Source organism: Cryptomeria japonica, chromosome 7 (assembly GCF_030272615.1).
Source record: "Cryptomeria japonica chromosome 7, Sugi_1.0, whole genome shotgun sequence".
NCBI lineage: Eukaryota > Viridiplantae > Streptophyta > Pinopsida > Cupressales > Cupressaceae > Cryptomeria > Cryptomeria japonica.
The window spans coordinates 67,887,862-67,911,937 of NC_081411.1; the positions used below are offsets into that span (position 1 = coordinate 67,887,862).

At 36.0% G+C, this 24,076-nt stretch overlaps 1 protein-coding gene across 1 annotated transcript; it reads left to right on the forward strand.

Moving 5' to 3' along the window:
- Positions 1–23,031: 23,031 nt before the first annotated feature.
- LOC131856431 (uncharacterized) lies at positions 23,032–23,460 on the forward strand. The gene has a single exon (XM_059208225.1). It carries the CDS (start codon positions 23,032–23,034, stop codon positions 23,458–23,460), a length of 429 nt encoding a protein of 142 aa, XP_059064208.1.
- The last annotated feature ends 616 nt before the right edge of the window (positions 23,461–24,076 follow it).

Sequence of the window (24,076 nt, forward strand, 5' to 3'; positions counted from 1 at the left end):
GAATCAGTTTTCCAATAAATTCAACCAAAAATAACTTAACAAAAACTTAATGCTTAGTACCAGTAAACCGAACTTTATGCCGGTAGACAGTCTTAACAGTTAATTGCACTACTGGTAAAGATTAATGCATGAAATAGAAAGATAATAACATCCACAACACATAACACCAATTTTTGTACGTGGAAACCCTGTAAGGGGAAAAACCACAATGGAAAGCCTTACCCACAATCAAATGATACTACTGTAGATAGTATGTGTTTAAAATATGGATTCTACACATGCAGAAAGGTCAGTTGCCTAGAGCTCACTGCTCAATCAAAAAATGAGTCACACTGAGTACAATTGGATGGTTAAATCTAATGATAATGTACTGCACAAAATAGCATCTTCATATGTTGGATTCAATACCAGTGTAGTTTTGATTGCCTTCACAAAACCATCATTCAACCTTCAAATGATGTCTGCGTGTATAGCTTTGCTTATTTTCGCATATACTGTATTACGATTCTTCTTCCCAATCACATATCGATCTTGCAAATAAGATCTTACATATATACCATAACCTAAGACCAATTGAATAGGTTGGCTCACTAAAAAATATTACAATAAAATCAATTGCAAACAAACAATATTTGATGCATGATGTCGGCTCAATGCATTTACAATAATAATAAATCATCTCCATAAGACGTCATGCTGATCTGGTGTAGATAAGTCCGTCAGTGCTTATCTTGGACCTATTTGTCGGTAACAACAAATATGCAAACCCGAATAAACAGTTAACAAAATTGCCAAAACAAAGTGATAGAATAATGTCTTCAACATAACCAAGTAGTTTCCAAGTCTTTCCAAGTGTCGGTGAACAATATAATCTGTCGGTGAACCAAATACCAGTGTTTTGCATAAGTCTTTGTCTTGCTGGTGAACATAACCAAAATCTCCAAGTGCTGATAAGTGTTGACAAGTAATGACAAGTGTTGACATCAATGACAAAACCATATCAACATATCCAAAATACCAACAATCTCCCCCTTTGACATTGATGGCAACACAAGATGGAAAAACCAAAAACCAACAATCTCCCAAAGAGATCATTAACCAAAAATAAAAAATACTTAATATCATCTCACTCCAAAGTAATAATCTCTCCCCCTAGGAATAATATGTGTTATCCATGTGTTTTTCTATATAAATCTCTGCCCCTTTGACATCAAATGCCAAATCAATACAAAACCAAATACAAAATACCAATTCATTCAATATACCAACTACTCCCCCTGAGAAATAGCTCTCCTCATCAAATCCAGAATAAAAGTTTTCTCTATTAATTTTGTCGGTTAATGACAAACATCAACTGTCTAAGTCTCTACTTGTGGGGGTAGGACTCCAAGTTTCTCTCTGAGATACTCAAGTGTTTCCTTAGGCAAAGACTTTGTAAAAATATCTGCAATCCGCTCTTTAGTATTCACATAAACCAATTTCACTTTTTTTGCTTCAACATTCTCTTTTAGAAAGTTCTGTTTGATAGAAACATGTTTAGTTTTAGAGTGAAGTACCAGGCTCTTTGATATATCAATTGCTGTTGTATTGTCACAGTAAATAGTTATAGGTTCCTTGCAATTTACCTTTATGTCCTTCAACATTTGCTTGATACATAATACTTGTGTACAGTTAGTTGCTGCTGCAACATATTATGATTATGTTGTTGATAAACTTGTACAACTCTATTTCTTGCTCAACCATGAAATTAGTCTGCTGCCAAGAAAAAAAGCTCCGCCGGTGGTACTTTTTCTGTCATCCACATCTCCTGCCCAATTAGCATCCATGTATGCATATAAGTCAAAATTTTCATCTCTAGGATACCATAAACCAAGATTTGTAGTGCCTTATAGGTATCAAAAAATCCTTTTCACTGCTGATTCATGATTTTCTTTAGGATTACTTTGAAATCTTGAAACAATACATATTGCATTCATAATATCAGGTCTTGTTTATGTCAAATATAGTAAACCTCCTATCATAGATTTGTATCTAGTCAAATTAATAGGTGTAGATTCATCCTTCAAAGATAATTTATTATTTGTAGTCATAGGTCTGCTTACCGATTTATAGTTCTCCATGCCAAATTTCTTTAGTAATTCCTTCAGGTACTTAGATTGACATAGGAGTATACCTTTATCAGTCTGTGAAATCTGCAATCCTATAAATAATTTTATCTCTCCAATCATAGACATTTCAAATTCTTGCTGCATTTTGTTAGAAAAGTCATTACACAAACCATCTTCTCCTCCAAAGATTATATCATCAACAAAAACTTCAATAACCAAGATGTCATCATTAGTTACTGTGTAGTATAGATTGTTGTCTGCATTACCTTTTGTGTAATCAAGCTTTAAAATATATTTGTCCAATCTTGCATACCAAGCTCTAGGAGCTTGTTTCAATCCATATAAAGCTTTCCTTAACCTACAAACCATGTCTTTGTTATCTGTCAAAGAAAATCCATCAGGTTTCTTAATGTAAACTTCTTCTTCAAGATCTCCATTCAGAAATGCACATTTAACATCCATTTGATATACTTTATAGTTCTCGTGTGCTGCAAACGCCAATAGAAGTCTTACTACCTCAATTCTAGCTACTGGTGCAAAGGTTTCATTATAATGAATTCCTTCTTTCTTAGAATATCCCTTACACACCAATGTTTCTTTGTTTCTAATTACCATGTCATCTTCATTAAGTTTATTTCTAAAAACCCATTTAGTTCCAATTACATTTTTGTCTTTAGGCTGGGAAACTAATGACCAAGTGGTATTCCTTTCAGTTTGTTCCAATTCATCTTCCATTGCTTTAATCCAATATTTATCTTCACATGCCTCATTAACTGATGTAGGTTCAATTTGAGAAATAAGACATACCTCCTCATTTGCCAATCTTTCTCTAGTCATAACTCCTTGAAATTTGTTTCCAATTATTTGATCTTCAGAATGATTCAATCTTACATATCAGAGTGTTTTTGCTTGTTGTTTTTCTTTAGTGACTATTGATTCTCCAGATGATGCTGGTGTAACTGGATAATCATTTTGTACCGGTGTATTCATAATAGGTTCATTTGTGATTATCTCTATTGTCAGTTCAGAATTTGTGTACCTTGAATTTTCTCTAAACTGTCATCAATCTTCACATTTGCACTCTCACGAATTTTGTGCAATCTCTTGTTAAAACATCTATATGCCTTCCTCTTAGATAAATAACCAAGAAATATTCCTTCATCACTTTTAGGATCAAATTTGCCAATATACTCATCTCTTCTAATATAACATTTACTTCCAAATATTCTAAAATATTTAAGAGTAGGAGTATTACCAAACCATAGTTCATGTGGGGTCTTACCAGTTTCTCCTTTGATGTGAACTCTGTTGAATGTATATACAGTTGTATTGACCACTTCTCTCCAGTATATATGAGGTAGATTTGCTTTTGATATCATACTTCTGGCTGCATCCAAGATAGTTCTATTTTTCTTTTCCATAACTCCATTCTGTTGGGGTGTCTGGGGTGCTAACAACTGTCTTCTGGTCCCATTCACTTCACAAAATGTATTAAATTCCTTAGATGTGAACTCACCTCCTTGATCTGATCTCAAACATTTGATTTTCTTGTCGATTTCATTTTCTACCATCACCTTGAATAGTTTGAATTTCCTAAATGCTTCAGATTGTTCTCTGAGAAAAGTAATTCAACACATTCTAGAGTAGTCATCAATGATTAGCATAAAATATCTGTCTCCTTGTATACTTCTAGTTCTTGCTGGGCCACATAAATCAGTATGAATTAAATCAAGAACATTGTTAGACTTCTCTGGAATACTCTTGAAAGTTGCTCTAACTTGCTTTCCAAATTGACATTCCTTACATATCGGATTGTGAGGTTTAACAATCTTAGGTAAATCTCTAACTGCCTTAGTAGTACTAATTTTCACAATGCAATCAAAATTTACATGACAAAGTCTTTTATGCCATAGCCAACTTTCATCAATATGTGCAATTAAACATGCTTTCTCATTGTTGTTCAAATGAAAGATATTACCTCTAGTCTGATTACCGGTTGCAATTTCCAAACCTGTTCTGTTTAAGATTTTGCATTTACCATTTTTGAATTGTAACTGAAATCCTTTCTCAACTAATTGACCAACACTCAAAAGATTATGCTTCAAACCTTCAACATAGTAAACATTCTCAGTATTGTGCTTACCATCAAAAGATATAGTGCCTTTTCCTTTGATCAAACAAGCTTTATCATCTCCAAATCTTACTAGACCTCCATTGTAATCCTAAAAGGTTCAGAATTTACTCTTATCTCCAGTCATATGATGTGAACATCCTGAATCAATAATCCACTCATCCTTATCTTCAACTTTAGCTACCAGGGCCTGCTCTACTGGTTGAATAGTAGGTTTCAGTTGATCTTCTGTTATAGTAACAAAAGCTCATCCATTATCTACTGGATCCTCATTAGAATCATCAGTAACTCCTTTATCTGCATAATAACAAGATTTGTCTCTATTCTTCTTGAATTTGTATTTCTGATAGTCAAGATTAGGCTTATATGTTCTTTTAGCTTCTTCTCTTAATCTTGCATGACTATTAGGACATCTAGATGCCATATGACCAGTCTTATTGTAGTTAAAATATTTAAAGGGTGCTTTACCTTCATACTTACTTCCAATTGGACCTTTAGGCATTTTCCTTGCAAATAGTGCTTCAAGTTCTTCAAGTTCTTCACTTTCTCTCCTGCTTTCTTCAAGTTCTCTTGCATAGAAGGCTTTCCAATCAGATTTATCATCTGATGATGATGCTTTAAAAGCTAGATCTGTCTTGATAGTAGTAATAGGACCAAATTTCTCAAGCTCAAAAGCTGAAAGTTTTCCAACCAAAGTGTCTCTAGATACTGATGCATTAGGCATTTTTCTCAATTCATTTATAGTAGTAACTTTTATTTTATATGTCAATGGAAAATCTCTTAAAACTTTAGAAACAATCTCATCTTCACTTAAGGTTCCTCCACAACATTGTATAACCAAAACAATTTCATTTATTCTTTCCATAAAAGCAGAAATTCTTTCATCTTCTTTCATTTTCAGACTTTCATACTTGACCCGGAAGCATTCAATTTTTGCAATTTTGACTGTCGAATCTCCTTCATTCAATTTTTCCAATTTGTCCCAAATATCTTTAGTAGTATATCTATCTGAAAATCCCATGACTTGCTGATCAGACAATGCGCTCAAAAGTGCTTCTCTTGCTTTGCAATCATTTTCCTCATCTTTTCCCAAGGTTGGTGGATTAGGCTGACCGTGAGTAGGAGCAGTATAACCATTCTTTGCAACCTTCCATATATCCTTTCCAATGCAATTCAAGTGTGTCTCTATCTTGATCTTCCATATGCCATAGTTAGCTCCATCAAGTTTCAGACTGTCCTTCCTGAAATAGTTAGAAGACACTGGATTTCCTCAAGCTGTTAAACTTCTGCAAAAAGAGGACTAAGCTCTGATACCAATTGTTAGGTCCTGGAGACAAATAAGAGGGGGGGGTGAATCAGTTGTCCAATAAATTCAACCAAAAATAACTTAACCAAAACTTAATGCTTAATACCGGTAAACCAAACTTTATGCCGATAGATAGTCTTAACAATTAATTGCAATATCGGTAAAGATTAATGCATGAAACCGATGTTTGTATGTGGAAACCCTGTAAGGGAAAAAAAATGGTGGGAAGCCTTACCCACAATAAAATGATACTACTATAGATAGTATGTGTTTACAATATGGATTTTGCACATGCAGAAAGACCAGCTGCCTAGAGCTCACTGCTCAATCAAAAACTGAGAGTCACACTGACTACAATTGGATGGTTAAATCCAATGATAATGTAATGCACAAAATAGCATCTTCATATGCTGGATTCAATACCAATGTAGTTTTGGTTGCCTTCACAAAACCCTCCTTCAACCTTCAAATGATGTCTGTGTGTATAGCTCTGCTTATTTTCACATATACTCTATTACAATTCTTCTTCCCAATCGCATATCGTTCATACAAATAAGATCTTACATTTATACCATAACCTAAGACCAATTGAATAGGTCAGCTCACTAAAAGATATTACAATAAAATCAATTACAAACAAATAATATCCGATGCATGATGTTGGTTCAATGCATTTACAATAATAATAAATCATCTCCATAACATGTCGTGCTGATCTGGATTAGATAAGTCTGTCGGTGCTTATCCTAGACCTATTTGCCGGTAACAACAAATATGCAAACTCGAATAAATAGTTAACCAAATCACCAAAACAAAGTGATAGAATAATGTCTTCGACATAACCATGTAGTTTCCAAGTCTTTCCAAGTGCCAGTAAACAATATAATCTGTCGGTGAACCAAATACCAGTGTTTTGCATAAGTCTCTGTCTTGTCGGTGAACATAACCAAAATCTCCAAGTGCTGATAAGTGTTGACAAGTAATGACAGGTGTTGACATCAATGACCAAACCATATCAACATATCCAAAATACCAACAACAAAACATCATTATAACTATAGTCACATAAATCCGTCCAGCTTAATTAAATGAATATTTCGTATTTATTTGATTAAAAATCCACTAGCCATCAGTTAATTAAATTAATATTTAATTAATTCATCTCCAAACATTCTTCTATTAATTAAATAAATTATTCAATTTATTTTAATTAATTCATTAAACCAAATACAAATCAATTAAATAAATAAAATCTATTTATTTAATTAAAATTCCCTTTTCCTCTTTTAAATAAATTAAATAAAACATTTATTTAAATCATTATCCCCACCCCACTTGCATTTTCCTACAAATGCAACTTGCACACATTTATTGGAATAAATGAATTTTTATTTTAATAAAATCCTATTTTCCCTCACCCACCAAATCCACTTGCAAAATCTAATCCCCTTCTAGATTCTTCTAACCCTTTCCTAATTAGCCTAATCCATCCCCTAAATATTGTCACATTCCTAAGAAAAGGGAAGTCACTTCTCAAAATCCTCAAAGTCTTGGATAACCATTAAAGGTTTTCAACCTTCAACCACTTAAATCCTCAAAGTCTTTGATAGCCATTAAAAGCTTCCAACTTTCAACCACTTAATCCACAAAGTCTTCAAAAACCATTAATGGTTAACCCAAACCCTCCTACATGGTTAAAACATTTGTTTTGACTCAACCTCTACCCAACCCAAGGGTCTCATCAAGCCTTTAATGCTTTGACCATGATTATCTCTTAATCATTTGCACAAAGGTTTATCCTTGGATTAACTCTTAATCCAGTGGATAATCTTAATTTAGGCTTGACCCTTAGCCTTTAGATAACCATGAGGTCTTCTCAGGCCTTTAATGCCTCCAACCTCTTCTTTCAACCTAACCCTATGTTGACATTTGTCACCATTTCATTGGTGTCAATTGAGCACATGGATCCCCAACTTTCAAGCTTGACCCTTGATTAAACCTTTCAATCCTGGCCATCCATTGCTCCATTTTTCCTATAAATAGAGCCCATTCCTTCATAATCCAGATCCTGAAAACTTGTAAGCATTTAGACTATAGACATTTTAGAGAGCATTTAGCATAGCATAACTAAATCTTGTCTTTTTGGTTAAAATATATCATTTTAGCATAAAAATAGCTTTTTATTTCATATTTGGAGCTATATTACAAATCTCAATCCTCCATAAGCATCCATAGTGCAAAAAGCTGCTGAGAGCTACACTATTTTGGAACTTGGAGAGGAGAGGAACAAGGGAGAAGAAGCTAAGGCCATGCTAAGAGGCAGTTGGAGATGTCTCATGATCTTTGTTTTACTTATTAGATATATTAGCATGTCTCTTTGTGTCTCTTTTGGTATGCCTTCATATGTTTAGTTTTAGATTGACTAACACTAATATTTTGTGTGCTTTTGTGTTATTTGATCATAGACTAACCTTGTGCCATTTAGGAGGGCATCAATAACAATAACATTGCGCGGATTTATTGACATCAATGACAACATAACAAATCAATAATGTAATCTTCATGCAAATGCCAATGATTTTGCAGTAGATGAATTTGTTACCGATGAGGAATCTGAGGATGAAGATAATGAGGAAATTGTTTTTGTAGTAGTTAAGGAAGACCTCTCTTATAAGAAAGATTTTGTGTCTCATATTGACAACAACAATGAGTGGGTCATTGATAGTGGTTGCTCACACCACATGACCAATGACAAGAACAAGTTCATCTCACTTGAAGAATTTGATTGTGAAGTAGTGAGATTTGACAACAATACACCATGCTTGGTAAAAGGTTAAGGTTCAATTTCATTAATTGGAAAAAAGTAATGCTGATGATTTGTATTGGGTTGAAGGATTGAAGAATAACTTGTTAAGTATTGGTCAACTAAATTATGAAGGTTATCATCTTGAGTTCAAGAATGGAGTGTGAAAGATTTTGGGAAGCAAAGGAGAACTGATTTCTACTGGTAAATAGAAAAAAGGTAAGTTATTTCATCTAAAAACTAATGCTAATAGTTGTTTAGTTGCAAAAGTTGAGGACAGTTGGTTATGGCATAAAAGATTTTGTCATGTAAATTTTGATACTTTCGTCAAGCTCAGCAGGTCAAGTATGGTTAGAGGTATGCCACAACTAGTCAAACCACATAATGTGATTTGTAAGGAGTGCCAGATGGGTAAGATGACCACTTCCTCTTTTAAAAGAAAATCATTTTTTTCTATTTTTTTTTTAGATTTAGTGCACACTAATTTATGTCGTCCTATGAGGACTAGGATTTTTCAAGGTGATAAATATTTCATAATATTTATTGATGATCATTCAAGAATGATGTGGGTTATATTTTTTAAGAAGTTTAATGCTTTCAGCAAGTTTAAGGCATTCAAAGCCTTAGTGGAGAAAGAAACTGGTAAGAACCTTAAGTGTTTGAGATCTAACCGAGGTGGAGAATTCACATTAGCTGAATTTGTGAAATATCGTGATGAGAATGGAATCAAGAGATAACTATCTGCACCAAGGACACTAAAGCAGAATGGGATAGCAGAAAGGAGGAATTAGACCATAGTTGAAGAAGCTAGAACAATGTTGATACATGGAGATACACCTAAAATTTTTTGGAGAGAAGCATTTAGCACTATGGTATACACAATGAACTAGGTATTGGTCAAGAAAGGTAGTGACAAAACTCACTATGAATTATGGTATGGCCATACTCCAAATGTTAGTCATTTCAGTGTCTTTTTTAGTAGGTGTTACATAAAGAGAGATGAGTATAGCAGAAATTTTGATCCTAAGAGTGATGAAGGAACTTTCCTTGGTTATTCAACTAAGAGCAAAGAATTCAAGTGCTTTAATAAAAGAACCAAGAAGATTGTGGAAAGTGTTAATGTGAGAGTTGATGAGTATTCTGACAAATCCGATGATACCAGTGAATCTAACAAAGTAGATGAACAAAAGATAGTGATTATTGAACCAAAAGTTCAAAATGATGTTGAGCAGGACAATGTGGAGGATATTGCCCAATAAGATGAAGATGATGAAGAAGAACAAGATGATACTTCTATATCAGAACTAGTTATACTTTGATATGTAAAGTTGAATCACTCTATAGATCAAATAATTATAGACAAAATGTTAGAGTACACACAAGAAATGAGATAAGAGAAAGTGCTTGTCTAATTTCCACAATTGTTCTTTAGGTTCGTGCTTGGTGGACTTGGAGATTTTCTTTGTAAGATGGTTTTCTCTACTATGCAGAGAACCAACTCTAAATTCCAAAATGGAAAGAGTTGTGCAAGGATTTGTTGCAAGAATGTCATGATTCTACCTGGGCAGGCCACCCTAGATAGAAGTGGACTCTTTCATTGATTGAAAACGGCTTCTACTGGCCAAAAATGTGAGATGATGTCGAGCTCTATGTGAGGACTTGCCTCACTTGCCAACATGATAAGCCAGTTCATGAGTGATGTGGAGGTCTGCTCCAACCTTTGCCAATTCCAGTGCGGCCATGGACGAGTGTGAGTATGGACATCATCACTCAGCTCCCGAATGTGGAAGGTTTCTCTAGCATCAGGGTTGTTGTGGATTGGTTCAGCAAGTATGCAATCTTTGTTGCTTGCCAGCAACCATGTCTAGTAAAGCTTGCAGCCAAGTACTTTTTCAAGCATGTGGTCAAGTACTGGGGAATACAATTGAGCTTCATTTCTGATAGGGACAGTTTGTTCACATCAAGGTTTTGGTCCGAGTTGTTCAAGCTTGTGGGCACAAGCTCTTGATGAGTTCTACTTATCATCCATAGACGGATGGGCAAACTAAGCAGAACAATGTTATGCTAGAAGTCTACTTGAGACATTTTGTAGACTTGGATCAGGGCAACTGGCCGAAGTTGCTTGACGCGGCCCAATTCAATTATAATTTGCAAAAGAGTGAGTCTTCGAAGTACTCTTCATTTGAGTTGGCAATGGGGCAATAGCCTCTTATAGACATGGTGTAGACCTGGAATGAGTGAGTTGACCTAGCTCGCTATCATCTCACCAAAGCATCGGAGCGTATGAAAAAGAATATTGATGGAAAGCGAAGACTAGTGGAATTTCAAGTCGGGGACAAAGTCTTGTTGCGCATGGATCCTTATCTGTTTAAGGTGCCCAGGGGGCTGAGCATTACACTTGTTTGCAGGTGGGATGGGTCATTCCACATTGTGAAGAAGTTGGGTCCTGTAGCATATAAGTTGGATCTTCCAGAGCATTTGGGAATGCACCCAATTTTTCATGTGTCACAACTGAGAGTGCACAATGTAGATGAGGAAGACTTGGTTTGAAACATTCCTGAGAGGGGACCTATGAATGTTGTCGACCACCCACGGAAGCGAGTGGGTCAAGTCTTGGTGATGCAAATCAGGCACTATGGTAGAAAAGTGCACAGAGAGTTCCTTATTATTTTTGGTGGTGAGCCATGGGAGTCTACTTCGTGGCAAGCTAGTGAGACTCTTTGGTGTGATGAGGAGAAGATCATGGAGTTCCTTGAGAGGAACTTGACTCTGCAGTCTTGAAGTGTAGGAGCACTTTTCCTTCTGTGACTTCTTGATCCGAAGCTGCAGCAATGAGGGTATTACACTTGGTTGAGTGGGGGAGGATGTAATGGACCTAGACTTTGCATAGTTCTTCAAAGTTGAGATCCGCGCGGCACTAGATTTGGACCTCATAGGTGGACAAAGGCCTGTAGAAACCCAAACCAGACTACACCTTCTCATACTCAAACACCCTGGAACTCAGATGTTGCCTAACAATCCAATGTTGCAAGTTGCTTAATGCAGATACAAATCAATGTAAATCAAAAAACTTGGACAAGTTGGATGCAAGCTCAAGATGCACAAGAACTCAAAGAATTGGTTGGTGAACATGGAAGCTTTCAATTCATAAATCCAACATTACAAAACAAACCCTTGTGTGTTGTGTTGATAAACATGAGTCACCTTAGGGTCTGAAGCTTACACTACTCTTAGCCAAACTGTTATTACAATGCAAACAAGCAGAGCTCAAAGCTCAGTCCCAAGTCCCACACTCAAACACAACTCGGCTTGCCAAGAAGCCTTCTGCCTAACTACGCCTCAAACTTTCACTCCAATCTCCAGATCGCACTCCACTACTTTTCACTTTTTGTCATATCTCCAAATGACAAAGGCATCCACTTTATATAGCCAAGTCAAGTCCCGTGATGCATCAGATGGATGAAGATTATTCATACCGTAGATCTTGTAACACCTCGATTGCACGACTCACAAAATTCAAGAGATGATCTGGGTGCTTCCAATGGTCGGCTCATTGAGTAATGTAATTTGGCCCAACATCAGACTCACATAAGCCTACGATCCGCTTCGTGACGTGCACTAGGATAGGTCTACACCAATCTACGAAACAACATCGGTACTCGATCCAACAAGTTGGCCCCAAATGCTTAACCGCTCAAGTTTCGAAGCACCTCGGTACTTGCCCACTTCAAGTTGGCCCAATGCAAAAGTGGTCCCCAATGGACTCACTTAGACTGAAAAGTAATCATCCGAACTCGGCTAGATGTGCATGTCACTGAACACAGAAACAAACTTAGTCCCAAAAACTATGCAAAGTTTGGGTCCATTACATCCTCCCCTACTCAATTGTATCAGAGCCTAGTCATCTTTTGCAAAAGTTTAACAACTTGAGGAAGATCCAATGTCTACTAACTATTTCAGGAAGGACAATCCTAAACTTGATGGAACCAACTATGGCATATGGAAGATCAGAATGGAGACACATTTAAATTGCATTGGAAAGGACATCTGGGAAGTTACAAATAATGGCTATACTATTCCTACTCCCGGTCAGCCCACTCCACCTACCTTGGGAAAAGATGAAGAAAATGATTGCAAAGCAAGAGAAGCACTTTTGAGCGCATTAACAGATCAACAAATCATGGGATTATCAGATAGATCTTTTGCTAAAGCTATTTAGGATCATTTGGGAATACTGAATGAAGGAGATTCCATAGTCAAAATTGCAAAACTTGAAAGCTTTCGGGTTAGGTATGAAAATCTGAAAATGGAAGAAGATGAAAGGATTTCTGTTTTTATGGAAAGAGTTAATGAAATTGTTTTGGGTATTAAATGTTGTGGAGGAACCTTAAGTGAAGATGAAATTGTTTCAAAAGTTTTAAGAGGATTTCCATTGGCATATAAAATGAAGGTTACTACTATAAATTAGTTAAGAAAAATGCCTAATACATCAGTAACTAGGGATACATTGATTGGAAAACTTCTAGCTTTTGAAATTAAGGAATTTGGTCCTATTGCTACTATAAAGACATATTTAACTTTTAAGGTATCAACATCATCTACAACATCATTTGACAAATATGATTGGAAAGCCTTTTACACAAGCTAATTTGAGGAAAGCAGGAGAGAAAATGAAGAACTTGAAGAACTTGAAGCACTATTTGCAAGAAAAATGTCTAAAGGCCTAGTAGGAAGTAAGTATGGAGGTAAAACACCCTTTAAATGTTTTAACTATAATAATATTGGTCATATGGATTCTAGACACCCTGATAGACATGCTAGACTAAGAGAAGAAGCTAGAAGAACATACAAGCCTAACCCTGAATATCAGAGATACAAATTTAAGAAGAATAAAGATAATTCTTGTTATCTTGTTGATGAAGGAGTGATTGATGAGTCTGATGAGGATCCAATACATAATGGATGGGTTTTTGTTTCTATAATAGAAGACCAACTAACACCTACTATTCAACTGGTAGAATAGGCCCTGATAGCTAAAATTGAAGTTAAGGATGAATGGATCATTTATTCAGGATGCTCACATCATATGACTGGAGATAAAAGTCAATTCTTAAACTTTCAAGAATATAATGGAGGTTTAGTGAGATTTGGAGATGATGAAGTTTTTTTGATCAAAGGAAAAGGTACAATATCTCTTGATGGTAAGCATAATACTAACAATGTTTACTATGTTGAAGTTTTAAAGCATAATCTTTTAAGTGTTTGTCAATTAGTTGAAAAAGGATTTCAGGTACAATTCAAAAATGCAAAATGCAAAATGATGAATAGAACTAGAGGTAATATCTTTCATTTGAATAACAGTGAAAAGACATGCTCGATTGCACATATTAATGAAAGTTGGCTATGGCATAAGAGACTCTATCATGTAAATTTTGATTGCATGGTAAAAATCAGTACTACTAAGGCAGTTAGAGATTTACCTAAAATTGTCAAACCTCACAATACAGTATGTAAGGAATGTCAATTTGGAAAACAAGTTAGAGCTACTTTTAAAAGTATTTCAGAAAAATCAAATAATGCTCTTGACTTAATCCATACTAATTTATGTGGTCCAGCTAGAACTAAAAGTTTGCAAGGTGATAGATATTTCATGCTAATGATTGATGACTACACTAGAATGTGTTGGGTTACTTTTCTCAGAGAAAAATCAGAAGCACTTGGAAAGTTCAAATTGTTCAAAGCAATGGTAGAGAATGAAATCGGTAAGAAAACCAAATGTCTAAGATCAGATCAAGGAGGAGAATTTACATCTAAGGAATTTAGTACATTCTGTGAAGTGAATGGAATTAGAAGATAGCTATCAGCACCCTGGACACCACAGTAGAATGGAGTTGTTGAAAGGAAAAATAGAACTATCTTGGATGTGGCAAGAAGTATGTTATCAGAAGCAAATCTACCACGTATATTGGAGAGAGGCAATAAGTATAGCTTTCTATACATTCAACAAAGTTCACATCAAAGGTGAAACCAGTAAGACCCCTCATGAACTATGGTTTGGTATTACTCCTACTCTTAAATATTTTAGAATATTTGGAAGTAAATGCTATACTAGAAGGGATGAATATATTGGCAAATTTGATCCTAGAAGTGATGAAGGAATAATTCTTGGCTTTTCATCTAAGAGCAAGGCATATAGATGGTTTAATAGAAGATTGGAGAAAATTGTTGAGAGTACAAATGTGAAGATTGATGAACAATTTAGAGAAACTTCAAGGTACATAGACTTTGAACTGACAACAGAGATTCTAAAAAATGAACCTACATTTAACCCACCGGTATCATCTGAAAATTCCACAGTAATTGAGGAACAACAACAAATGAAGACACCCCTATATGTAAGACTGAATCACTCTGAAGATTAGATAATTGGAAACAAGTATAAAGGAGTTATGACAAGAGGAAGATTGGTGAATGAAGAGGTGTGTCTTATTTCTCAAATTGAACCATCATCAATTAATGAGGCATGTGAAGATAAACACTGGATTAAAACTATGGAAGAAGAATTAGAACAAATTGAGAAAAATAACACATGGACATTAGTGCCCTGGCCTAAAGACAAAAATGTGATTGGAACAAAGTGGGTATTCAGAAACAAACTTAATGAAGATGGTAAGGTTATCAGAAATAAAGTGATACTAGTGTGTAAGGGATATTCTTAAAAAGAAGGAATTGATTATAATGAGACCTTTGCACCCTGTTACCGCGTCATTCTTCCTTCATAATAAGAACCAATTTCCTTTTTAAATTCCTTTTGGTTTTTCTTGTAATACCTCAGTTCAAGCCCTTAGTCTGTTTGTAAATCATCTTTCAATCAAAAGTGCTGAGTTTTAGTAAAAAAAAAAAAAAAAAAAAGATTTGTGCTTGAGGATAGATTTGGTTTCTCTTATCTATTCTTTTCTTATCTGAATTGTTAGGATGGTTTTTTGAACTTTGTTTCAGTTACTTCCATCACTTGTGTTGAAATGGTTGGAAAGTTCATTTTTCTCTGAAATATGTGTGAAATATTGGCCTCATCCAAGAATGAAGTAGACAGCCTTACATGTTTTTAGGTTAAAAGCATACCAATCAAAAATTAATTAGATTAATCCCTGAATAACTAAGATAGGGAGTTGTACCTATGGAAAATTCAGAGGGAAGTGGTTTATATAGCACTTACCCAACTATTTAGTTGAACACTTGTCTTTTAAAGAAGGCGATAGAGTTTGAAATTGATCATTTTTAAGAAAGGCAAAATCCATTCACTACTAGATTTTTGGTGACTCTGCTAGGGAAATAAAACAAGTAGAACATTCAATAGACCAACATGCTATGGGCATGTAAGAGTTGAACTTGAAATCAATAATAACCATAGGTTTTCTTTTTCTAAGTCAGATTCCCAAAGTACAAGAATATTGTTGAGCTTGAAAGAATTGTTTAAAGATCTAAGAACCTTGGGGGTAGCAACACTGGATTCTTGTCCTTATACCAGATCATAGAGGAGAGAGGGAATAACTGATAATTGTTTTGAAGAATTGCAAGGGTTATCATTTGCCACAAATTTTACTCCCGAAAGAAATGCTAAAAGTAGACCTTCCTCTCCTACCAGAACTACTCCTATACCTTCCTCTTCGAACCCTTGGCAAGCACTAACACTTACTAGAGTTCAAGCCCCTCCTCTAGTAACCATTTATCCTATGTTCATTATGGCCCAACCATGGGGTGTCATTGTCAGACCTCTTGCCCTCGGAGCTCATAACCCACTTCCAAAAGGGGTGAGGGATGTCCTACCTAAGTATAATGGAGATGGAAAAGTCTCAGTTGAAGAGCACTTGAATTCCTTCAATGTAGATACTAGGATACTAGCAGTGCAGTATGAAGATGTGGCCATTAGGATTTTTGCCCAAACTCTTACTGAAGGGGCAGCAGATTGGTTTAGTTATCTACAAGTAGGATCTATAATTAAGTAGCAAACAATGAAAACTGCTTTTGAGAAAAGGTTCAAGAGCGCTGATGATGAACACTCTTTATTGGCTCAACTCACACAAATGAAAAAAGAAATTCATGAGCCAATGAGGGACTATGAAGCCAGGTATAATAAGATTATCCATAAAATTCCTCTGGCTAAAAGACCAACCGCTGATAATCAACAATGTTTTTTCATAAACTCCATGCCTCCTGATGTGGGTTTCCACCTTAGAAGAAATAGGTTGGCTGATCTTGAGACTGTGCAAAATGAAGCTATACAACTTCAAGATGACCTAATAACAACTAGGAAATGGAGAAATGATGTACAAAATCTCAAGGTCAACCATAGGAATCCACCTCTTCTATTGACCTAGTTGTTCAATGGCTCGTTAATGATATGGTTGCTTTGAAGTGGCAGATACCAAAGCCTGGAAGTTCCTATCCACAACCCTATCAAGATATAAGTTAGAAAAAATCCAAACTAGTATAACTATGGACAATCATTGCAATTACCTGCTGCTCCACAAAGATTGTAAATTGAGGCTCCACCTAAGAAGGGTGCTATGTGCTCTTTTCACCTCACTACAAATCATGATGGAGGTTCTTGTCCGGATATGATAGGATATGTTCAAATGAAAAACCCAAAGGATGAACTAGGAGAGTTCTCTGAAGCAGAGAAAATTCAAGAGATACCTGGTGACTCTGGATCAATCTACCTCGAATATGAGTCAGATTCAGAAAGAGGAGGAAATATTTTGGCAACTATTGAAGATTTTGTATGTGCAATCCTGACAAGGAATCAACAGACCTCCCAGCTTGCTCCTTTTGCAAGCTCTTTCAGAGCTAACTATAAAGGCAAAGATCCCACAAGTAATAGTTTTCCTTCTCATGCAAAGACTCCCAAGGTTAAGGTTTTGCAAAGAAATCTAGAAAATAAGAATAGTTCTTCTCCTCCCTCTTCCTTTGACATAATTGAGTTTTGTAAAGCTTCGACTATTCAACTATCCACTATGAAATATTTAAAATTGAACCCAAAGGAACTGGACAAACTGGTCAAGTATGTTAAAGGAGACTCTTCTTCAGACTCCTCAGCACATGAATGTTTAAAGCATAGTGATTTATTTACTGCTGGAAAACCTGCATCCGTCCCACGTCCTTCTGCTGACTTGGCCAATCCCTATACTTTTCATAATGCTAAAAATATGCTTGAAATTGAGGTTATGAAGCCTGAACCTTTCTACATATCCCTTCTCCTGAATGGTCAAAAGCTTAGCAATTGCATAATAGATTCAAGAGCATCAGACAACATAATGCCTTCATCTGTTGCTAGGTCTTTAGGTTTAACTCTCACAAAAACATTTGGGAGATGCTATTCAATGGATGGGAAACAAGTCCCTCTTATTGGACAGGTAAAGGATGTCCAGGTAGTGCTAGCAGCATGCCCTGATAAAAAAGTAAAATTGACTATTTTGGTTGCTGACATTCCTACAAGTTACGGGATGCTCTTGAGTAGAAATTTTTGTAAGGACCTTGGAGGGAAAATCATGATGGACTGGTCTGAAGCTATTATCCCGCTTGGAAAAAAAAAATCAAGCTTGAACTTGAGCCGAAAAATAAGTACACTATCTTTCCTTCTAATAACCCTAAAGCCCAGATTCTGTTCCAAGAATGCGAGTTCGGAAACTATCTCATCCTTGCACTTGGCGAAAAAGAACCTAAAGAAGTAGTTGACAAACTTGGCAGGTTGTGGCAAATGGAATTCGATGGAAGTTGCATCAACTCTGGCTCTGGAGCAGGGGTAGTTTTGCTTTCACCTAATGGTAACATTTTTCCTTTCTCTTTCAAGTTGGATTTTAAGAATACTAATAATATTGTGGAGTATGAGGCATTATTATTAGGATTAAATGAGGCCAAATGTAAAGGTATTAAATTGCTCAAAGTTAAAGGTGATGCAGAGTTGATTGTCAGACAGGTGAGAAAAGTCTATACAGTTAAGAATGACAGATTGAGAAATTATAGAAATAGGGTTTGGGATGAGATAGAAGTCTTTGATGTCTTCTTGATTGAAGCTATACCAAGGGATCAAAACAATAGGGTAGATTTGTTGGCTATTTCAGCTTCTCTTTTGTTACCACATCCAGACTTTAAGGATGATTCATATAGGATTGAAATGATTTATAGGCCTAGTGTCCCTGATAATTTAAACCATTGGCAAGTATTTGATGCAGATACTCAGATCAAAGACTTTCTGGAATGTGTTCATTCTGTTGGGACTCATTAAAATTGAGTCAAGTTTTGAGGCCCAATTCAAATTTTTGCTTTGCATTTCCAACTGAGTCAATTTGAATGGCCTAGTTAGAGAGAGGGCAAAATGGAGCCAGTTGATTTTCGAAGGGTAAGGCTCGGGAGAAATGTCCTACACCTTTCATTTGGCCTATGCAATGATGTGAAACTTTCATAATTCAATTTGGATAAGTTTATGAGGTACCCATTTTGAGGGGTGAGTTGAAAGTGCATTTTAGGCACGAATGCAGATTTTATTGAGTAGCCTACTTTGATTGATTATATCTTTTGCCCTGTTGATCATCATGAAAAATTTAAAAATGTATTCAATTGTATACATAAATTTTAGTTATCTTTCAAAATTTCAAGTCCTAACAAATCCATCTGCTCAGTTTTTGAAGATCAATCCGTTTGCAGTTTGTGTGTTTTGGCAAGTCCCTGTTTTGACAGCTAGTCGGAGCCCTGTTTTTAACAAGTGTAAAAGTTGCCTCAGTGAGTGTCATGCCAAAATTTTTCTTCTGGGTTAATTTTGGTATAAATGACAAGTTGTGTTTCAATTTTCAAGCCTTTGCCAATCCGTTTGATCGGTTTTCAAAAGTGTTCATTTAGCCATCATTTTCAATTATCCGTACTTTCAGTGCTATATCAGTTAAAGTAGTTGTTTTTATGAGTGTGCCAGTTGCATCTAGTTAGACTTTTGGTCAAACTGAGAATTCAAAGATTTAGTATGTACTTCAAGGTATGTGTGTTTCAAATTTGAGGGCCTACAGAGGTTGTTTGATATTTTAAAGAAAGGCATCATATGTTGCTAGAACATTGACTTCATCAGGTCTGCAGTGTCGACAAAGTCAGTTGGTCATTTTTGCCAATTAATATCTCTTCGCTTAGGACTCATTTTGAGAAACCGCTTGGCAGTGTTCATGCTTGTATATCAGAGTACACGCCTTTCAAATGGCGAGGTCCAAAAAGGTGTTTGACCACTTTGAAAATTACGTCTTCGCGATTAAATGCAAAAATGTTGTGTAATTGCCTGAAAGTTGCAAAATTCAGTCTGATGATTTGAAAACGATGCCGATTGTTTTCAGAGGTAAGTTTAAGGTTTCAGAAATTTGGAGAAATGCTCCAGATTTGATGGCTTCCATTTTCTCAATATCTTGACCCAAGTTTGTAAATGCTTTTGTTCGGTTTCAGGGTATAGAGGATTACAGTGTAGTATTCAAGATGTGTTTTCTAGTTGCAGACTTTGCTTATGTAAGGCATGAGTAATTTCTCACAAGATTGTCTCTGTGATATGTTTTTTCATTATTATGAATTCAATCCTCAAGGAGGATGAAATTTGTCAATTTCAAGGAGGTTGTGTGATTGTTTGTGGGTATCCTTCAAGGAAGGTTTTAAACTCTATAATCAGTCATGAATAATGGAATGTGTCCCAGATTTGATGATTTTTTGTGAGTGGAACTGAATAATGCATTAATATAAGGTGTTAATGCAGCGATGTCATTTGAGGAGAACCAATTTGTGACTAGGATGCATATTTAAAGTTCTGTGTATGACTCTGTGGCCCAATGAACAAGGCACTGGTCTTGCAAGTTTGAGGATGTTTTCAGATCAAACAAATTAAAAGAATATCTATTTCCCTTTGTGTTTAGGGGTTGTGTTCTTTTCATTCCAAGCTCTATTTTCATTTATGGTTTATGCAGATTTAGCCAATCTGTAATGTGTTTCTAAATTTGGTGAGTCTGTGGAATGATCTATCTACTTATTGTTGATGTAGTTGTGTGTTTGTAATCGTTGTATTTATTGCATCAAAGTGTGTCCCCCCCTAGGTCTAGCAGAACTTGAAGTGTAGGAGGTTCATTAGGATCCTATGTTATGTTGTCTAAGCCATGAAGTGTTTCATTGATTGAGATTGGCTATCTCATAGACAAATTTGTAGGTGTTCTTGGGTTATCACTTTTGGTGAACAACACAATCATTCTCCCAACCATATTTTGAAGGTTCTAAAAATAATTGCAAGGAGTTTAGTCCAGACCCGGATGTTGATCCTACAAAGAGTTTCATTCAGCTTAAAGGCAACAAAATTCTGAAAGGGCTAGTGACTCTGGAGAGGTTTTTCACCTGGGATGATGCGTTCATAGGTAAGAAAGCCCCTGAGGATAGGAAAGGAAGTTGTGAGAAGATTAACCTGGGAGATGAATTCAACCCTAAAGTGGTAACTATTGGCAAGTGTTTTTCTCTAGGGGAAAAATGAATTCTTAGTGAGCTATTAAAGGAATACGTCGATGTTTTTGCTTGGTCCTATGATGATTTGAAGGAGTTTAGGGATGGGCATTTTCAACATCAAATCCTGTTGAAGCCTGGTGTTTCTCTTTTCAGGCAGAAATTGAGAAATTTTAACCCCATGATGGCAGATGCAATTTTTAAGAAAGTAGATAAAATGCTTAAAGCCAGAACCATATATCTAATTCATCACTCTACCTGGGTAGCCAACTTTGTGCCCATGAGGAAGAAGAATGGGGAGATTCGTATTTGTGTATATTTCTACAATTTGAATCAGGCAAGTCTTAAGGACAACTACGCCTTACACAACATGGATCATATTCTGCAAACAATATCTAGGTCAGAAATGATGTCGATGTTAGATGGTTTTTCTGTCTAGAATCAGATTAGTGTTGCAAAGCATGAACAACACAAGACAACATTCATCACTCTAATGGGAATATTTGCATATAATCGTATGCCTTTCAGTTTAGTAAATGCTGGAGCATCCTTTCAAAGGGCTATGGATTCTTCTTTTAAGGATTTTGGTGACCGAATTATTGTCGTTTACTTGGATGAATTGATAGTGTTTTCTAAGGAAAGGAAGAATCATCTCAAGGACTTGAGGGCAGTTTTGCAACGTTGTCGAGTGCATGGAATCTCATTGAACCCAAAGAAGTCAATTTTTTGTGTAACTGAGGGTAAGTTATTGGGGCATATCATTTCAAAAGAAGGTGTCAAGATTGATCCAAAGAGAGTCAATGCGATTCAACGTCTCAGTTTACCTTCAAATAGGACTGGAGTAAGGTCTTTCTTTGGTCAAGTGAATTTCTTAAGGAGGTTTGTACTAGAGTTTGTAGAAACTACCAAACACATCATCAGCCCATTGAGCAAAAATCATCCTTTCAAATGGACTGAAGAGGCCAAATAAGCTTTTGAAAGAATCAAGGGTTCAGTTGCTAATACACCAACTCTCATCAACCCAGATTTCAAAAAGAATTTCATTATATATTGCCACACCTCAGAACATACAATGTCTAGAATACTATTGCAAATGGATGAATCTGGGATAGAAGCACCTATTACATTTATGAGCGTTCCACTCAAGAAGCATGAGCTTAAGTATTTGCTTTTGGAGAAACACACCTTTGTTGTGGTCAAGGCTGTAAAACAATTTCGGTATTACATTTTCCATTCTTGTGCTGTGGTTTTTGTCTCTGATTCTACGGTGAAAAGCATTTTAACTCAGCAAGATGTCAGACTCAATAAAAGAGCAACTTGGGTAACAAAAATCCAGGAATATGATCTAGACATTCGCCCTACAAAGACAGTCAAAGGACAAGGCTTATGCAGGTTAATAGCAGAAAATGAGATGGAAACAGAAACAAAATTACCATTGACTCTATTCATTGAATTGCATGATACCTGGTTTTCTGATGTGGCCTACTATTTGACTTATGGTAGCTGCCCAAGTTATTTGTCAGCAAAGGAACAAAGGAATCTTAAGTTAAAGGCCGCTAAGTATGTTATTTGGCAGGATGTCTTGTACAAAAAAGGTTTGGATGGAACATATAAGCCTCAACAACAAAAACTTGTGGAAGTCTATCATGATGAAGCCTATGGCGGACACTTCTCATCCTCTGTCACTACTTTGAAAATTTTAAGGAATTGTTTTTATTGGCCTGACATGTTTCGAGATGCATATATTTATGTTAAAGAATGTGAGAAATGCCAACTCTTTTCTAGGAAGCCGCATTTAGCAGCTCTGCCTTTAAGGCCTGTGGTAATAGATGAGCCCTTTAAACAATGGGGTATTGATTTCATTGGGCCAATAAATCCTCATTCAAGTGTTGGTCATATGTACATTTTGACAGCAACTGACTATTTTACCAAGTGGGTGAAGGCCATTCCCACTAAAAAGGTGAATTCTGAGGTCATGTGTAACTTTCTCAAGGATTACATTCTGGTCCATTTCGGAGTTCCCCAAAAGATTGTTGCAAATAATGCATAATATTTCTCCTCTGAAGAACTAACCATGTTTTGCTATGAACATCAGATTACCCTCTCACATTCTTCTGATTACTTTCCACAGGGTAATGGACAAACATAATCAAGCAACAAGAACCTGATAGCGATTATGAAAAAGTTGGTTGATGAAAATGATCGAGATTGCCATAAGAAGGTATATGAAGCTTTGTGGGTAGATAGAATCATGCCTAAAAGAGCCATCGGAATGCCACCTTTTGAGCTTGTGTATGGGATCAGCACAAAACTTTCTTTACCCCTGGAATTGTCAGTAGCCAAGCTACAGACAGTATTTGAGGATTCTTTCTTTCAGAATGCTCTAGAGAAGAGGGTTATGTACCTAATAAAGTTGGAAGAAGAAAGAGAGATGTTGGTGGATAGAATTACAAAGCATCAGAGCAGGGTGAAGAATATTTTTGACATGAGGGCTCATCCAAGAGGTTTTCTTGAAGGAGATGAGGTACTGCTATGGGATAAATGGAAGGAACCAAAGGGTGCACATGGTAAATTTCACTCATTGTGGAAAGTATTGGCATTTTAGATGTTTATGTTGTGATTGTCATTGATGGACACACACTTGCATTGAGATCCTCGTTATATATATGAGTTAAAGCACAACCAGTATTTGTTCCAACCAGTATGTTATATTATAGTCTTTAGACTATTGATGTTTTGCAGAATGTGTTTCTCGGTCTGAAGTGGCATGTTGACCCCAAGCAGTTCATGGATCCCAAGTGGTTCGAGGGATTAAACCGGCATAAAACATTTTTACCAGTCTTCATTTTGTCAAACCAGCAATCGACATTTTGTATGAACCCGTAATACTCTATGATGAGTTACCAATCGACATTTTTTGATGAGTTACCATCCACCAATTGTTTGATGGTGCTGACACGTTAATGGTGCTTTTTGTGTCATGGTACCAAGTATGTCTAGGTTCATTGAATTTAGGAAATTGTAATGTATTCCTATTGGACCGACATGAAATCAGATTCCTTTATAAGGACATCATGTCTAGGGTTTTAGTTTGTTGATGAGGTCGTAGAAAAAGTTTATATTGTTGCTAGGGTTTAAGGTGGTTGAGGAGTTGGAAAGAATATGAAATTGTAGAAGACTGAAGTAATGTAGGAGTGCATTAAGAATGAGCTATCAAGGAT

Coding starts and splice junctions, on each gene's coding strand:
- LOC131856431 (XM_059208225.1), top strand. CDS start 23,032: ATGAAAAAGTTGGTTGATGAAAATGATCGAGATTGCCATAAGAAGGTA.